At 45.1% G+C, this 17,750-nt stretch overlaps 1 protein-coding gene across 1 annotated transcript in view; it reads right to left on the bottom strand.

Annotated features, from left to right (window-relative positions):
- LOC124550625 (serine/arginine repetitive matrix protein 2-like) overlaps positions 1 to 7,234 on the bottom strand; it is a 237,764-nt gene extending 230,530 nt beyond the window's left edge. The window contains exon 1 of the mRNA XM_047125347.1: positions 7,107 to 7,234. Within this exon, the coding sequence (XP_046981303.1) occupies positions 7,107 to 7,130 (24 nt within the window). The 5' untranslated portion in view covers positions 7,131 to 7,234. The remainder of the gene's footprint in view (positions 1 to 7,106) is intronic.
- Between the last annotated feature and the right edge of the window lie 10,516 nt (positions 7,235 to 17,750).

The following is a 17,750-nucleotide window of genomic DNA, read 5'->3' as shown; positions in this document are numbered from 1 at the left end:
GGCGCCGTCTGTTCTCCTCGTGTCATGCCCCGCCCTCTAGATCGGTGGGTTGGAGTGACTGAGTCGTGAAGCGTGGCAGTACGCCATTGACTCCGGAAGTGCTTGTTTGTCTTACTTGCGGTGGTTTGTGTGGTGTCGGCCAGCCCATTCCACCGTGAGGTTCTACGGCATAGCGTGTCTGACTTGGAGAAGCCGTTAGCTCCGATTATGCTTGTTCTTGTCGGAAGAGAATTGAAATAAGGAGCTGTGATGTTGCTGTTTCGGAGAATAGTGGGAGTCGCCGAGGACGGTTGCTCCGGGAATGTTTTGAGCACTGAGGGCGGCAGGTTTTCCTCCGGGACTGAAGTTGAGTATATTTCGCTATTGCCGTTGTGCTTTTGACTTGCTATTGCCTTGTATTACGGTGGTGTTTGCGACTTCCTTTATGTTGCTGCCGCCGACATTGTGTTTTCCGTCCACCGGTTTAGCTCGCCGGTTCTGAACCTATGAAGGAAAAGGGTTGAATGTTAGTTCTCCAGTGCGTTTGCGGAGTTTGACTTAGAGTGTGTAGGTTGCTCTTGTACTGCTGGGCTGGTTCCTCGGTTAGGCGTCGACCCGAGCGTGAATTGCTTGGTTAAAATTTGCAGTAGGCACTCCGGGCATGGTCGATGCTGTACAACGAGGATAGTAGGACATGTTGAATCAAAGGCTGTGAATGTTAACTGTTGCTCTGTCATGTTACACTAGGAGACTGTCTAATTAGGTACTGATGAATTGGTGGCTATCTATTGATTCTTGTGACCAATTTGGTAGTCAGTTCCAAGCCTTCGTGTTCTATGTATGTGAGAGAAAGAAAAGAAATTTGTGAAGTACGTGGCTGTGCACACCTTAAAAGTTGTTGGTGCATGTGTTTATCTTAAAGATTGTTTTAATACGGTATGTTATTATCAGCCCTCTTTTAGACTGAATTTTACAGGATTAGACAATTTTATTTGTATGTTTGCCTATATGAACAGTGTCGATTGAGCTGGTGGCTTTTACGCCAGTTTGTGAAATGTGGCAGCTTTACGCTGCGGTCTAATGATTTGTAATTGAAGGGCATCATTTAATTTCTCCTTGGGGCTCGCCTTGTATTTTTCCTGTTTCGTAATGCCTGAAGATTGTAAATCATGATATTGGGGCACGATGACTGATTGGTAGCCTTGCAGCTGTTTGTATTTCATACTCAGCAACTGTGGTTAAACTTTTGTAAATTTGCTGGCCATGTTGGTGTGCGATTGTTTGCATTTTTAAATTTAGATTTTATGCAAGTTTACCTTTTGGAAGTATATGCATGTATTGTTGTCCCTAGGATTTAAGCTGGATAGTATCAATTGATTTATTTAAGGTTGCTACGTTTTAGGGAATTGCTTCGCTGTACGATAGTTCTTAATGCTCAATGTGGATTCTAAATGTACTGTGGCCCTTAAGGCTCGATTACTGATAAATTTGTTGATTTGCCTTCTATTTTGGAGAAATTGCCTAACCTTAACCATCGGCCAGCCCTCCAGGCTGAACTGTTTATTAAGTACCTTGATGAATTGGCCCTTCAGGCCCCGTACTTGGAAGTTGCACAGCCCTTCAGGCTGAACACGTTGTATGTATTCTTGCTAAATTGGCCCTTCAGGCTTTCTTTGCGTATGCAGCCCTTAAGGCATACGCAGTACTATGTTGCGTGGTACAATGTTAAATTGTTGATGAACTAGTTTCTTATGGTTTGATTCTCCCTATATTCATTACGTTGGCAGATTGTACATTGTATTTTAGCTAGTTTTAGTAAATGCATTAGAAGTAAGGTGTTGCGTTACTTCTACCAGCACTTAGCCCCACTTCCTCGCCCGATCCTAGTGGCTCCTTACTTCCTTCATTGTTAGAATTTTTGCCCGTTAGCTACTATTATTGGTTTCAATGTTCTGAAAAAAAGTGGGGTATTTCTTATTGAACGACGCTCGTACAACGCCGGAAGTAACTGAAGATGAGGCAAAGTTTGCAGCATTCCTACTGAACATAATTGATCAGTGGAATACGTCGAACATCACAGAACAGGAAACACTGGATATCGGCGAGCGCACTCCAGGTGGAGCGGAATCGTAATTATTAAACTGCGTTGCATACAACGACCTTAGGCGTTATCAACTCACCCGCGGAATCCATTTGCGTTAATTGCTCACAGTTACACTTCCCCTGTGCCCTGTAGGTCTGGCGTCACTTTTGATTAACTTCTACGCTCGTTCTGCTGGACAACAGTGCACAGTGCGAACCACATGGGGGTTTTGGTTGGTACTCTATCGACACACAGCGTTTGACACCGATCTGAGTGTGCGACATCTGGAGGTCTGGGTGTGAGAGGCGCTCTCACAGCTCCGTTTCGTTGCAGTTTTCAGGCTGTTTCACTTCCTGACTAGCAGCAGGGAGTGCGATAGTTGCTGCCACTTCACCAGACATGTGTGGGCTTCCATCATCTTGCAAAGAATCATGTGTAGATTCACTCAACGTCAGTCAAGACGTTGTGCAGTAGAATGTTCGTGGCTACTTCGTTAGTGATCAACTCCTTTCGTTCATTATTCTCAGTCCTGAAGATTCATCTACACTTTCTCATTTATCACTCTCTCTAGGATTAGACGAGTTATCATTGTTCATCGTTTGATTCTACAGGGTGTTTCAAAAATGACCGGTATATTTGAAACGGCAATAAAAACTAAACGAGCAGCGATAGAAATACACCGTTTGCTGCAATATGCTTGGGACAACAGTACATTTTCAGGCGGACAAACTTTCGAAATTACAGTAGTTACAATTTTCAACAACAGATGGCGCTGCAAGTGATGTGAAAGATATAGAAGACAACGCAGTCTGTGGGTGCGCCATTCTGTACGTCGTCTTTCTGCTGTAAGCGTGTGCTGTTCACAACGTGCAAGTGTGCTGTAGACAACATGGTTTATTCCTTAGAACAGAGGATTTTTCTGGTGTTGGAATTCCACCGCCTAGAACACAGTGTTGTTGCAACAAGACAAAGTTTTCAACGGAGGTTTAATGTAACCAAAGGACCGAAAAGCGATACAATAAAGGATCTGTTTGAAAAATTTCAACGGACTGGGAACGTGACGGATGAACGTGCTGGAAAGGTAGGGCGACCGCATATGGAAACCACAGAGGGCAACGCGCAGCTAGTGCAGCAGGTGATCCAACAGCGGCCTCGGGTTTCCGTTCGCCGTGTTGCAGCTGCGGTCCAAATGACGCCAACGTCCACGTATCGTCTCATGCGCCAGAGTTTACACCTCTATTCATACAAAATTCAAACGCGGCAACCCCTCAGCGCCGCTACCATTGCTGCACGAGAGACATTCGCTAACGATATAGTGCACAGGATTGATGACGGCAATATGCATGTGGGCAGCATTTGGTTTACTGATAAAGCTTATTTTTACCTGGACGGCTTCGTCAATAAACAGCACTGGCGCATATGGGGAACCGAAAAGCCCCATGTTGCAGTCCCATCGTCCCTGCATCCTCAAAAAGTACTGGTCTGGGCCGCCATTTCTTCCAAAGGAATCATTGGCCCATTTTTCAGATCCGAAACGATTACCGCATCACGCTATCTGGACATTCTTCGTGAATTTGTGGCGGTACAAACTGCCTTAGACGACACTGCGAACACCTCGTGGTTTATGCAAGATGGTGCCCGGCCACATCGCACGGCCGACGTCTTTAATTTCCTGAATGAATATTTCGATGATCGTGTGATTGCTTTGGGCTATCCGAAACATACAGGAGGCGGCGTGGATTGGCCTCCCTATTCGCCAGACATGAACCCCTGTGACTTCTTTCTGTGGGGACACTTGAAAGACCAGGTGTACCGCCAGAATCAAGAAACAATTGAACAGCTGAAGCAGTACATCTCATCTGCATGTGAAGCCATTCCGACAGACACGTTGTCAAAGGTTTCGGGTAATTTCATTCAGAGACTACGCCATATTATTGCTACGCATGGTGGATATGTGGAAAATATCGTACTATAGAGTTTCCCAGACCGCAGCGCCATCTGTTGTTGAAAATTGTAACTACTGTAATTTCGAAAGTTTGTCTGCCTGAAAATGTACTATTGTCCCAAGCATATTGCAACAAACAGTGTATTTCTATCGCTGCTCGTTTAGTTTTTATTGCCGTTTCAAATATACCGGTCATTTTTGAAACACCCTGTATATAGATTTTATGTTCACTTATTTTCACCCAAAGCACTTCGGAAGCTCGTCATATAACCCACAACTGTGCGCTGGATAAGTTCCGTTCTTTGTGACACGACTGCTCGCATTTGTTTGTTTTTATCAAGAATGAAGTTGTCATAATTTCAATTCACTGCTTGTCGACTGGTCTGTTATTTCCTCCCATTCCCTTCATTAAAGAAGTCATTTATCGTGGCAATAGAATTCCTTCCTGTAGGTATTTTAGCCTGGTGTCTCCACGGTCCAGGAAACAGGAGACTACTAGGCAGGATGTTGTTTTTATTTGCTAAGCTGACAAGCAGAATCTGTCTTTCACATCCCGGCAAGCACCTACAGATTGTACAGACCCCAATCTGTAGTTGGACGAGGGGGTGGGGTTGTGAAGGGACGTGGCGTGTAAACCGTAGGTTTGGAATGCTGAACCAGTTTCAGTCAAACTTTGTGCAGACATCATTAAATGCCTGAAAAAAGACAGGTTGCCGAGCATACATGGCGCTGACATATGTAGGGACGAAGTTGAGAAGATGGTGACAGAGATAAAACCGCGGCCTTCACGGTGTTTGGCTGACTGGTCACATTTGGCACTATCGTCAGGGTAGGGGTGGAAAAAGGTCTGACTCTATTCGAGTATACAACCACGATTTGTACTTCGTATATTTTACCAAGACTATGGTGTATGCAAGTACGTACGAGGAGTTTTGACTCCTGAGTTCCAGGCCAGTACCGAGCGAGGTGGCGCAGTGGTTAGACACTGGACTCGCATTCGGGAGGACGACGGTTCAATCCCGCGTCCGGCCATCCTGATTTAGGTTTTCCGTGATTTCCCTAAATCGCTCCAGGAAAATGCCGGGATGGTTCCTTTCAAAGGGCACGGCCGACTTCCTTCCCCGTCCTTCCCTAATCCGATGAGACCGATGACCTCGCTGTCTGGTCTCCTTCCCCCAAAAACCACCACCACCACCTCCAGGCCAGTACCAGCTGTTCCAGTTTGGTCTCCGCTGCAGCAGAAAAGGGGAAGAACGCACGTCTGCAGTGTTGGACTAAGGATAGGACCACAGGCGCATCCGCTACAGAACCTACATGCCAGAAACATGAGGATCAGTCAGTGCGAACAGCTGTGAGAATATAGGAAGCCACGTTTTCTGTGTGCCAGCAGTGGTGCAGCCCCAAGGACACAGAGTCGTGGAATGCCCCTGGTTGTTTGTCCTTCATCATTTACAGGTAAAACAATGATACGATCGTGAATAATTAACATGTCTGCCTAGCAATATGTTCTTTACCTCTTCTTTCCATAATCGGTAACCTCTTTTTATTATTGTTAACATTTGTTTGCTTTTCTCAATGTAATTATCTCCTTCCCTGTCTATTTCCTCCCCGATCTGTGGATCAGTCTCTTTCCATTGATTTTTTCCTTCTTTTTAAATAGTGGTGTAATATAGTGCTGGATTTTTTATACAAAAGGATACAATTTTGTAACGTACTATGGACTGTAGCAATAACAGTTATTGACTATCTGGTCAAAAGAACCTGGACAGCCCTATGTAATGTCGAACGCGTACCTCAGGGAAGCTCTGTGACTTCGAACGTGGACTAGTCATTGGATGTCACCTGAGGAAGAAATGCGTCAGGGACATTTCAACCCTTGTAAAGGTGGCCGAGTCGACTGTTGGTGGTGTGACTCGGAAGAAAGAACCACAGATAAACCAAAACCGGAATGACTTGATGTACTGATGGACATAGACCGACGTGCACTGGCATAGCGTGGTTTTAAGAAATCGCATGAAATCAGCGAAAGGAATCACTAGTGAGTTCCAGAGTGCTGCTGGCACCCAACCTGCACAAGAAGTGAAGAGGAATGGGGTACACTGCTCGAACAGCTACTTATCAGCCACAAATTTCTATACTCAGTGCTAAGCGACATTGGAGGTGGTGTAGAGTGCGGCGCTATGGGGCAGCGGTGACTGCAGACGGCTGTTCTGAAGTGATGAATCACTCCGCAGCCTGTGTACTCCGATGGAAGGAATTTAGTTTGCTGAATGCCTTCGTGTGTAATGCTTAGATTGAAGTATGGAGTAGGTGGTTTTACCATAGAGGAGGTTCTATTTCGCAGTTAGGGTGTGGTCTTGTTATTGCGCTTTCTAAAACGTTAATGCGGAAGGATATGGTTCAAATGGCTCTGAGCACTATGGGACTTAACTTCTCAGGTCATCAGTCCCCTAGAACTTAGAACTACTTAAACCTAACTAACCTAAGGACATCACAGACGTCCATGCCCGAGGCAGGATTCGAACCTGCGACCGTAGCGGTCGCGCGGTTCCAGACTGTAGAGCCAAGAACCGCTCGGCCACTCCGGCCGGCGGAAGGATACGAATACATTTTACAGCATTGTATCCTGCACACAATAAAGGAACGGTCGGAGACGGTGACTGTTTGCATTAGCTTGATAGTGCACCCTGTGGTTTGCAGACAATTCTATTCCCGAAATGGACTGTCCTGTGCAGAGTCCCGAGTTATACCTATTGGAATACCTTTAGGCTTAGTTAGACTGTTGACTTGGCTCCACACCCCAGCGTTCAACACCACTACTTTCTCTGACTGCGGCTCTTGATAGGAAAACGGGCTGCATTTCCTGCCCAGACTTTCAGACATCCGACTGAAAGTTTCCCCAGCAGAGTTCAAGTCGACGTAAGGCTTAGTGTCGACAGACTCCATGTTAATGTCGACTAATAGCTATTCAGACACTTTTAACCAGATAATGTAAGTGTGATACACCGCCTTCAGTCGTTTATACGCTGCAGACCACAAGAAAAAATAGCAACAAATAGTAAATGAAATCTGTATACAGTGGCGTGAGTTGGGTCTTACCGGTACGCCGGTGGTGAGGGCCATGCTCCGCAGCTCACGTCATGGCTGCGAGCCCAGCCCAGCCCAGCTGCCAGCCGCCGGCACAGCCCAGCCGCCGCGCCCTCAGCTGCACGCCTCGGCCGCCCTGGCCAACACAGCTCCCGCCGGCATGTCGCTCTGCTTCTGGCAGACTCTGCGCCGCTGCTCCTGGCCGGGTGCGCCTGCAGCAGAGAGGGCAGGAACCTGCTGTCAGCACACAGTCTGATAGCGCCTCTGCGTGTGAACGGCATTCCCTGCATCCACACGGCTGGCCGCAAAATTGCAATGCTAGAAAACATAGCAAACACTGGCTGCGTACAGTACGGTAGAAGGAATATACACTGAAGAGCCAAAGAAACTGGTGCACATGCCTAATATCGCTCCCTCGAGCATGTAGAAGTGCCGCAACACGACGTGGCATGGACTCGTTTCATGTGTGAAGTAGTGCTGGAGGACACTGACACCATGAATCCTGCAGGGCTGTCCGAAAATCCGTAAGACGGGATGGAGATCTCTTCTGAACAGCACGTTGCAAGGCATCCCATATACGCTCAATAATGGTCATGTCTAGAGAGTTTCGTGGCCAGCGGAAGTGTTTTCTTGGAGCCACTCTGTAGCAATTCTGGACGTGTGGGGTGTCGCATTGTCCTGCTGGAATTGTCCAAGTCAGTCGGAATGAACAATATACATGAATGTATAAAGATGATCAGACAGGATGCTTATGTACGTGTCACCTGTCACAGTCGTATCTAGATGTATCAAGGGTCCCATCTTACTCCAACTGCACACGCCCACAGCACCACGGAGCCTCCAGCAGCTTGAGTAGTCCTCTGCTGACATGCACGGTCCTTGGACTCTTGAAGTTGCCTCCATAGCCAACACGTCCGTCCGCGCGATACAATTTGAAACGAGATTCGTCCAACCAGGCAACATGTTTCCAGTCATCAACTGTCCAATGTCGGTTTTGACGGGCCCAGGCGAGGCGTAAACCTTTGTGTCGTGCAGTTATCAAGGGTAAACGAGAGAGCCTTCGACTCCGAAATCCCATATCGATCATGTTTCGTTGAATATTTCGCATGCTGGCACTTGTTGACGGCCCAGCACTGAAATCTGCAGCAATTTGCGGAAAGGTTGCACTTCTGTCACGTTGAACGATTCTCCTCAGTCATCGTTGGTCCCGTTCTTCCAGGATCTTTCTCCGGTCCCAGCGATGTCGGAGATTTGATGTTTTACTGGATCGGTCGTACGGGAAATGGTCGTACGGGAAAATCCCCACTTCATCGCTACCTCGGAGATGCTGTGTCCCATCGCTCGTGCGACGACTGTAACACAACATTCAAACTCATTTACATATTAGTAACCTGCCTTGTAGCAGCAGTAATCGATGTAACAACTGCGCCAGACACTTGTTGTCTTACATATATAGGCGTTACCGACCGCAGCGCCGTATTGTGCCTGGTTACATATCTCTGTATTTGGATACGCATGCCTATACCAGTTTCTTTGGCGCTTGAGTGTACGTTACATATGCTTGACTTCATTCAGGTATGGGAGCGATCTAAAGTACTATGACACATAGCAGAAAAACTTCAACAGCCAATATCGATAATTATAATTTTCTCCTCTAAACCAGTCTGTGTACATGAACTTGTCCCGTCAGCACAGTACACATGATATTTTATGTTAATCTTATTTTATTATCAGCCACTTTCTGCATGTCCCTGGAATGATGTGTCATGTGTTGTACATATGATCGGCATAAAATCTGATTGCGGAAATTTAGATTTGCTGGAAACAGTCATCAAAAATGAAATTATAATTAGCGATTTTGGCTGTTGAACTTTTTGCTTTTACATTTCAAAGAACATATGATGAAATTTCGGTAGTGATTCAGGGTTATCTAGGTTACTGCTCTAACACAACCGAACATTGAGTTGAACTGAGCTTGGGTGGCATATATGAGACGGTCATTCCAATCCTGCTTCAGCTCTAGGACAGCATTCATCAACTATAGTGGCTGCCATGCGGTGGTCAGTCAGTCTCTTGGGAACCAGCATCCACACTTTTTCAGGTGTAGAGATCTGGAGAATGCGTTGACCAGGGTAACATTCGAACACCTTCTGTATCGACGTAGAGCAAGACAGCATTTGGAAATGCGTCCTTGCGTTAATTTGTTGAATGATAACACCCAGAAGACCACTAAGGTATGGCACAGCCGCTAGGCTTAAAACAGATGCTGTCCAAATAACCAGCAATGCTAGTGAGAGGTGGACATATGCATCCAATAGCAGTTTGTACCATTACGTCAGGTGCTGTTCCCACATGACGATGACTATTGCTATCTGGCAATGTTCATTCTCACTGGAGCTTGCACATACATCCAACGTGATGCTGACTGCAGAACCGTGGCTCGTCAGGAAATATGACGAGATGCCACTCGTGTGACGAGTATTGTCGCTGAGCACATCGCTACTGAAGTACCTTTCCTTCTTTGCTATCTCCAGGTAAGCCGCAACAAGGGTCGCCATTCTAAATGCGCACCAGGCATCGTAGCGCTGTTGATGTGGACTCTTTCCTTACTGAAAACAAGGCGATTTCCTGACTCAAGGCACGTGACATGGCTGTATGACTCTGCACAGCAGAGAGCGCAACTTGACAATACTGTCGGGCGCTAGACGTGTGGGGATATCAAAATGTTGCACGGTGTTGAATATGCCAATGTCGAATTCCGACTTGTGAAAGTAGATATTCCTTCTCCTTCATGAGGTATTACATAATTTTCTTTATTAAAAAGAATTCAAAGATGAATGAGGAGTCAGCTGCATAATCTTTCCTCGTACACGGAGTATAAATGGCATTACTGCTATCTACATCGTGGGTCGCATTGAAATGATAGTTCAAGAATATCCATGCATATAGCACACTTCATGCCAGTTTGACATTTGTTGCATTCCACCTTCATGGTGCTGCGGTTTCAGTGTGGTGTAGCAGTAGGAATGCAACAGACATTTTGAACAATGGGAGGAGAGCAGCAGGCACTCTGGGAAAAATCTGGCTGTTGACGACCAGGTTGCCTAAATGCAGGAGCTAGTGCATGATGTCACATGCCCCCCCCCCCCTTCCTAGCCCATGTCCTTCCTCTCAGCCTCCCTCCCCCTACCCTCCCTCCTCCCCCCCCCCTTTCCTAAACCCCATCCACTTCTTGGAAACAGTCTAACTGCATTACACATATTTATCCCTGTTACCGCTCTCAGCACCCCACTGGCCCATCAGCTTGTCGAATCACATTTTCAGCTCCTCCTTAATCCTAGTGATACCAAGAGGGGTGGGGGTTACTTTATGTGTATCTTTTGAAAATATAATAATGTAGTCAGTCACATTATATTTTTGAGATCTGAAATATACATTTGTTGTTTTTAATGAATTATTCTACCAGATTCCATGTACGTTTTATATTTTTCGGTTAAACGTAACGGAAAAATGTAAATCTCATTGTCGATCGCAGGTGTTACTTAGTGAACGCCGTATTCAATATTTTCAGGTTGAAGGCCTTACTTGTACACCAATATCTCTTTGTAAAGTATGTTAAGATTAAAAGTCAACTAGAAAGAATGAAATTCACACTTAAATTATTTAGTGGTGGTCATAAACTCAGTAGTTCGTACTATTGAAAGTGTGTTGATACTGCTAAGAGTGTGCTAAAAGGTATTTTCAGGTTGTGGGCCTGATTTACACATCATTATGTCTTTAAAAATATAAATGAAACAACAATTACAGAAGTTTTTTGTTTTTTTTTGTTTTTTTCCGAGTGGTCATATGTAGCCCTCCCCCTTCCTTGGTAATGCACGTTGTGGGAAATGCCTTGGTATTGCTAGTATTAGGCGTAGTCCAATCAGAGTGCTTATTATGGCAAGGGTGGGAGGGGCATAACATAATTCTCGTCCAGTGATAGTGCCAATTGCATAATTTCTGTATGGCATTGTACATATTCCTGGGGCCCTAAACAATGAGATATTATAGTGTGAACAGTTTGAGAAGATATTATTTTGCTACATTTTATGTTTCCTATGTAGTTACTGTGAGCAGTACGTTCATGAATACGAGTGTGCGTATGTGAGTGTGTGTGTGTGTGTGTGTGTGTGTGTGTGTTTGTGTGTGTGTGTGTGTGCGTGCGTGCGTGCGTTTACAGTTCGCAAATGTTGTAATTGGCTTTATTTCGTATGTTAACGTTATGCGAAAACAAAGATTTGAAATTACAACTATTTCCACACCAAAATCTGTAATCTATTTTTTTCTATTTTGAAGGTATTTCTGAGCAAAATGTAAAACACAGGTACTCCATTTTATTTGTAGGCAGTAATGTAAGTTATATACGCTACTTTGTGACTGTAATGAAAGTCTTATTTAGACCATATATGTCTCGCTTTATTTCAAAGCATCTTCAATAGTCAGATGAAGTAGGAAGCATAAAATCTGACGACTGATGACGATTTGAAATAAACACAAACTCGTATGGTCTAAATTAGATTTTATTACAGTTGTAACAGACGGTATACAACTTATACTACTTGTAAAATGTAAAATAGTTCGTTCACTTACACTTAGTACAGTTTTGCGCTGTGAAGACTCTATATTGCAAGTAAAGCGCGCAGTATTTTGATGATAGTGAGAGCAGCACTGTTATTGCAAATAGTGTTCAAGAAACCGTGGGCATAAGAAACTATCATCAATTAAAGATTTTGATCAAACGCCTGATCGGAGCGAAAACAATATTCCTTAGAAATCCCACAAACGGATGTTTGTCCGAATTTTTCATACCCAAACAAAGAGAGGGAGATGGACAAATGGTGTATCAGCATGAAGTCTAGGTTTCCAAAGAAAGATTTAATTGCATGAAAACAATAAGGGTGATAATTAAAAACATAATTAGCGATTTGGGTGTAACTTAAATATTTCATGAAAGAATGAATGAAGTGCCACTTGGCGACATGTCTCAATGGTCTCCTTGTATGTGAATAACATATGAGCATCTCAGGTGCTCTATATGATTTCGAGCATCATTCACATGCTTGTCGATTGGTTCTCTAATCTATTTTATTTCTTACTCTTAGACGATTCATTTCACTTAATATTTGACTATTTTTTCAATATCTTTTATTAGAAGTTTTTCAGAAATGTTTCACTTCGCCAACCAGCATTTTAAGGGAGAAGATGATAATGTTATAAACCAGAAAAATACAGTGATCTTAGTGACCGGCTAACACATCTTTTTATTATTCCAGAAAAATATAGTGATCTTAGTGACCGGCTAATACACCTTTTTATTATTTCGATTTTAAGCCTAGTTGAGGCTAAGTTCCATTGGAGTGGGTAACATCTGTTCTTACCGACAACAGGAGAGAGGAAGTCGCAGATCCACATGAGACGTTTCACATAGGCACACAGCGGTGGGAATTACTGCAGTGACCAAGTGGTTCAGAAACGCTGGCTTCGAATAATCTAATGCAAAATCAATGCTAAACAAACAACAATTCAAATAAACAGTTGGTAAGCAGAATCATCGAAACTACCAGGCAGCTTCCAGTCCGAAGTGGTACGGCACAAAGGCTTTCTCGGGTTCCTTTAAAAGGCTGCTCGTTTAATTCGACTGAAACCGACACGGCTGCCCGCCTGTCCGGTACTGGCCGCTGCGGAGTGCCGGACACGGCACTTCCGTCCTACGTCGGCTCCGTGTGTATGCTTCGTATCTAAAGGTTCCTGAGGCGGACCAGTCGTGTGCCTGACGCAGCCTATGAAACCGCGACGGCGGGTTTACTTGACGACACTAGGTTGCGCGAACAAGTTTCGAAACTGCGCTACCGGCCACACGGCGCCCGCAGCCTGCGGTTGCTCACATCACTGGCGGAACTAAACAGTTGTTCAAACTATGCCGACACGAAACTAATAGCTGGGCGTGAACTAGGGTTACGTGTCGTGTCGGTAGCCTCTCGGCGAAGTTATTAGGGTCTTTCCGAAAGAAACGAGCTGGGGGCCACAAAATGAAAATCGATGAAGGGATCATAATAGCAAAAACCCCAGTATTTGGTAACCTGATTCGTTATATATGATTATCCGTGAAATTATTGCCAACGTGTGAAATCTCCAGCAATGTTAACGACATTTCTTTCAGGAGTCAGAGTCATACTAAGAAATGTCACAAAGTCAAACCTGTCAGAGCGCAATGCGCGTTTCCGGAATGTTTCATCCTAGGGAATGGACCTTGTAACACCTCCGTTTATTTTAGCCAACCTGATCTGATCTGGTCGAATTATTATTATTAATGTGACCGTGTACCTAATGGGGCTGACAACCGGAATTGACTGCTACGGAAGTTGTTACTTTCCAGTTCGTCCTTCTCAAATGCTGTAATAATGAAATGTCTGGTAACAAGAAAAACACCAACACAATTTCACTAATTACGAACCTATATTCGTCTCAAAAACACAAAAAGGAGGAGACAGCCACTGCCTTCGTCATACATATCTAATTACGGCTAATCTCAGCACAGGCTTCTTCATTTTTCATTATCGTCACACGTTAATCCACCACTGCAATCCAACTCTGCAATCCAACACTGCAATCCAACATTGCAATCCAAAAAGATGCCGGCGCGGTAGACGCGAAACCAAAATATCGGCACTAGAATATCACTAATCACTCTCGTAATTATACTTGTTCACTTTCCCGGTATTATTCTAGCACAAAGGGGTTAAACCACGACGATGGCAACTCCCTTTGTCGTTAAAGTCTTGCATTACAACAACTGGCTTCCGCACACCTCTACCCGCAACATGGCACTGCTTCAACTCCACACTCGCTCTCGCAACACGACACAATCGATTGTTCGCCCTATCGACCTGTGCCGAGTGCAAATTTATAGTAAGGGCCTACGGACCCCTTACAACCTGAAAAATATATGGATACATAAGAATTAAATATAAGAATTAATACTATAAGAAGATGAGAATTTGAAAAAAACTGTAACCTCTGAAAACAGGATGCAAATATATACAGGGTGGTCCATTGATCGTGACCGGGCCAAACATCTCACGAAATAAGCGTCAAATGAAAAAAACGACAAAGAACGAAACTTGTCTAGCTTGAAGGGGGAAACCAGATGGCGCTATGGTTGGCCCGCTAGATGGCGCTGCCATAGGTCAAACGGATATCAACTGCGTTTTTTTTAGATAGGAACCCCATTTTTATTACATATTCGTGTAGTACGTAAATAAATATGAATGTTTTATTTGCACCACTTTTTTCGCTTTGTGGTAGATGGCGCTGTAATAGTCACAAACATATGGCTCACAATTTTAGATGAACAGTTGGTAACAGGTAGGTTTTTTAAATTAAAATAAAGAACCTGGTACGTTTGAATATTTTACATATTGCACCATTTAGATTACCATCGATAAATGGGGGCCAATTATCCTTCCTCCCATAATGCCGCACCATACATTAACCCGCCAAGGTCGCTCCACTTGTCGCACCCATCGTGGATTTTCCGTTGCCCAATAGTGCATATGATGCCGGTTTACGTTACTGCTGTTGGTGAATGACGCTTCGTCGCTAAACAGAACGCGTGCAAAAAATCTGTCATCGTCTCGTAATTTCTCTTGTGCCCAGTGGCAGAACTGTACGCGAGGTTCAAAGTCGTCGCCATGCAATTCCTGGTGCATAGAAATATGGTACGGATGCAATCGATGTTGATGTAGCATTCTGAAGACCGACGTTTTTGAGATTCCCCATTCTCGCGCAATTTATCTGCTACTAAAAATCTACTTGGGCGTCATCATTTGTTGCAGGTCGTGGTTGACGTTTCACATGTAGTTGAACACTTCCTGTTTTCTTAAGTAACGTAACTATCCGGCGAATGGTCCGGACACTTGGATGATGTCGTCCAGGATACCGAGCAGCATACATAGCACACGCCCGTTGGGCATTTTGATCACAATAGCCGTACATCAACACGGTATCGACCTTTTCTGCAATTGGTAAACAGTCCATTTTAACACGGGTAATGCATCACGAAGCAAATACCGTTCACACTGGCGGAATGTTACGTGATACCACGTGACCTTTACAGCGCCACTTATCACATAGCGAAAAAAGTGGCCCATCTAAAACATCCATATTTCTTTACGTACTACACCAATATGTAATAAAAATGGGGGTTCCTATTTTTAAAAAAAAGCAGTTGATATCCGTTTGACCTATGGCAGCGACATCTAGCGGGCCAACCATCTGTTTTCCCCCTTTAATCTAGATGAGTTTCGCTCGGCTAACCCCGCACGGAATTAATTTTGTACGGGACCTTCAGAGCGCGAGTCGTACTCGCACTTGTTCGGTTTCTTTTACCAGTAAGCAACGCAATCTGTCTCTTGTAACACTCCGTATCATGGCCTTGTCAGTGGGCCCTCTCTTTGGCTACTTGTGGGGCGACTGCAAAATACACTGACAGAAAATAAATCGTAACACCAAGAAGGAACTGTGCAACATAAACGAAAGTTGGTAGGCCTGTTTCCACATTGCAAGGATGATATCTATTCAGACTTCAAGGCAGTTACACAAGAGTGGCGCTAGCAACACCACTATGGCCCGCCCGGTTAGCCGTGATGTCTAACGCACGGCTTTCCGGATTGGGAAGGAGCGCCTGGCCCTCGGCACGAATCCGCTCAGCGGACTTGTGTCGAGGTCCGGTGAGCCGGCCAGTCTGTGGATGGTTTTTAGGCGGTTTTCCATCTGCCTCGGGGAATGTGGGCTGGTTCCCCTAATTCCGCCTCAGTTACACTGTCGGCGATTGCTGCGCAAACTTCCGCACGTACGCGTACACCACCATTACTTTACCACTCAAACATAGGGGTTATACTCGTCTGGAATGAGACGTTCCCTGAGGGGGGGGGGGGGCACCGGGGGCCGAACCGCACAATAACCCTGGGTTCGGTGTGGGGCGGCGGAGGGGTGAAGTGGACTGCTGTAGTCGTCGTGGGGTTGTGGACCACTGCGGCTGCGGCGGGGGCGGAGTCTCTCCGTCGTTTCTAGGTCCCCGGTTAACAAACAATACATACAATACCTATGGGATCGGACGCGGTGAGTTGATGTTGGTCAAGAATGCCATTAAAGCCACAAACACGCCATTACCAATACCTCAATGAGTTAGATCTTGTAATAGCGCTATGAGCAACTAGATGTTCCTTCTGCGATACTGCAGAAAGTCATGGCAGGAATGTAGCAGCAGTGGTTACGAGAATCTACGGTCGCATGAAGTCCGGCTTCTGGACGATCACGTGGCACAACCGAGAGGGAAGACCACCGTGTTCGGCGTATGGCTCTGGTGCATCGTACTGCATCTGCAGCAGCATTTTGAGCAGCAGTTGGCACCACAGTAACACAACTAACTGTTACAAATCGGTTGCTTCAAGGACAGATCCGGGCCAGACATCCTGTAGCGTGTGTTCCACCGACACCAAACTACCGACTTCAGCGGTGTCAAGCGAGAGCTCATTAGAGGGCTGGGTGGAAGTCTGTTGTGTTTTCTGATCACAGCTGGTTCTGCGTCAGTCCCAGTGATGGCTGTGTGTTCGTTAGAAGGAAGCTAGTTGAAGACCTGCAACCAACCTAGGCACACTCGACCTGCACCTGGAATTGTTTTCGGGGGTGCGATCTCGTATGACAGCAACAGCACTCTCAGGGTTATCCCACATACCCTGACTGTAAATTTGTACGTCAGTCTGGTGATTCGAACTGCTGAGCTGCCATTCATGAACGCCAGTTCGGAGGGTGTTTTTCAACAAGATAACGCTCGCCCACATACGGCTGTTGTAACTCAACATGCTGCACGAAGTGTCGACGTGTTACCTCGGCGTGCTCAATCGCAAAAATCTGTCTCCAGTCGAGTAAATAAAGGATATCATCTGACGACACCTCCAGCGTGGCCGGCCAGACTGTAGCGCCTAGAACCGCTCGACCGCTACGGTCGCAGGTTCGAATCCTGCCTAGGGCATGGCTGTGTGTGATGTCCTTAGGTTAGTTAGGTTTAAGTAGTTCTAAGTCTAGGGGACTGATGACCTCGGAAGTTTAAGTCCGATAGTGCTCAGAGCCATTTGAACCATTTTTTGAACTCCAGCGTGACCGACAAATATCATTAACCGTTGCTGTACTGACTGACCATGTGCAACGGGCATGAAACTCTATCCCACAAAGAGACATCCGACAGGTGTACAACATAATGCATGCACGTTTGTATACTTGCATTCAATGTTCTGGCCGTTACGTCGGTTATTAACGTACAAGCATTTCACATTTGCAATGGCTTATGTCGCGTTTACATTAACCTATGGTCTTGCAATGTTAATCACTTCAATGTGTTACCTAGACAAACGCATTCCCGCAGTTTGATTACTCTACATTAACTATTTTTTGATGTTGTGATTTTTTCCCCTTACTGCATGTGGTTGGTTATTTTTAGTTTCTAAATGTTGAAATGTCTAGTAGTCTTGTGGAATTTTTGGATATCACAACTTTTATAAGGGTCTGAAAGCTATTTATGCGAACAGCCTGAAAGTGTTGGAGAACGTAGTCTACTGT

The sequence above is a fragment of the Schistocerca americana genome, chromosome 9 (assembly GCF_021461395.2).
Source record: "Schistocerca americana isolate TAMUIC-IGC-003095 chromosome 9, iqSchAmer2.1, whole genome shotgun sequence".
Lineage (NCBI taxonomy): Eukaryota > Metazoa > Arthropoda > Insecta > Orthoptera > Acrididae > Schistocerca > Schistocerca americana.
The sequence above is the reverse complement of the archived record's forward strand: the minus strand, read 5'-3'. Positions and strand labels throughout refer to the sequence as shown.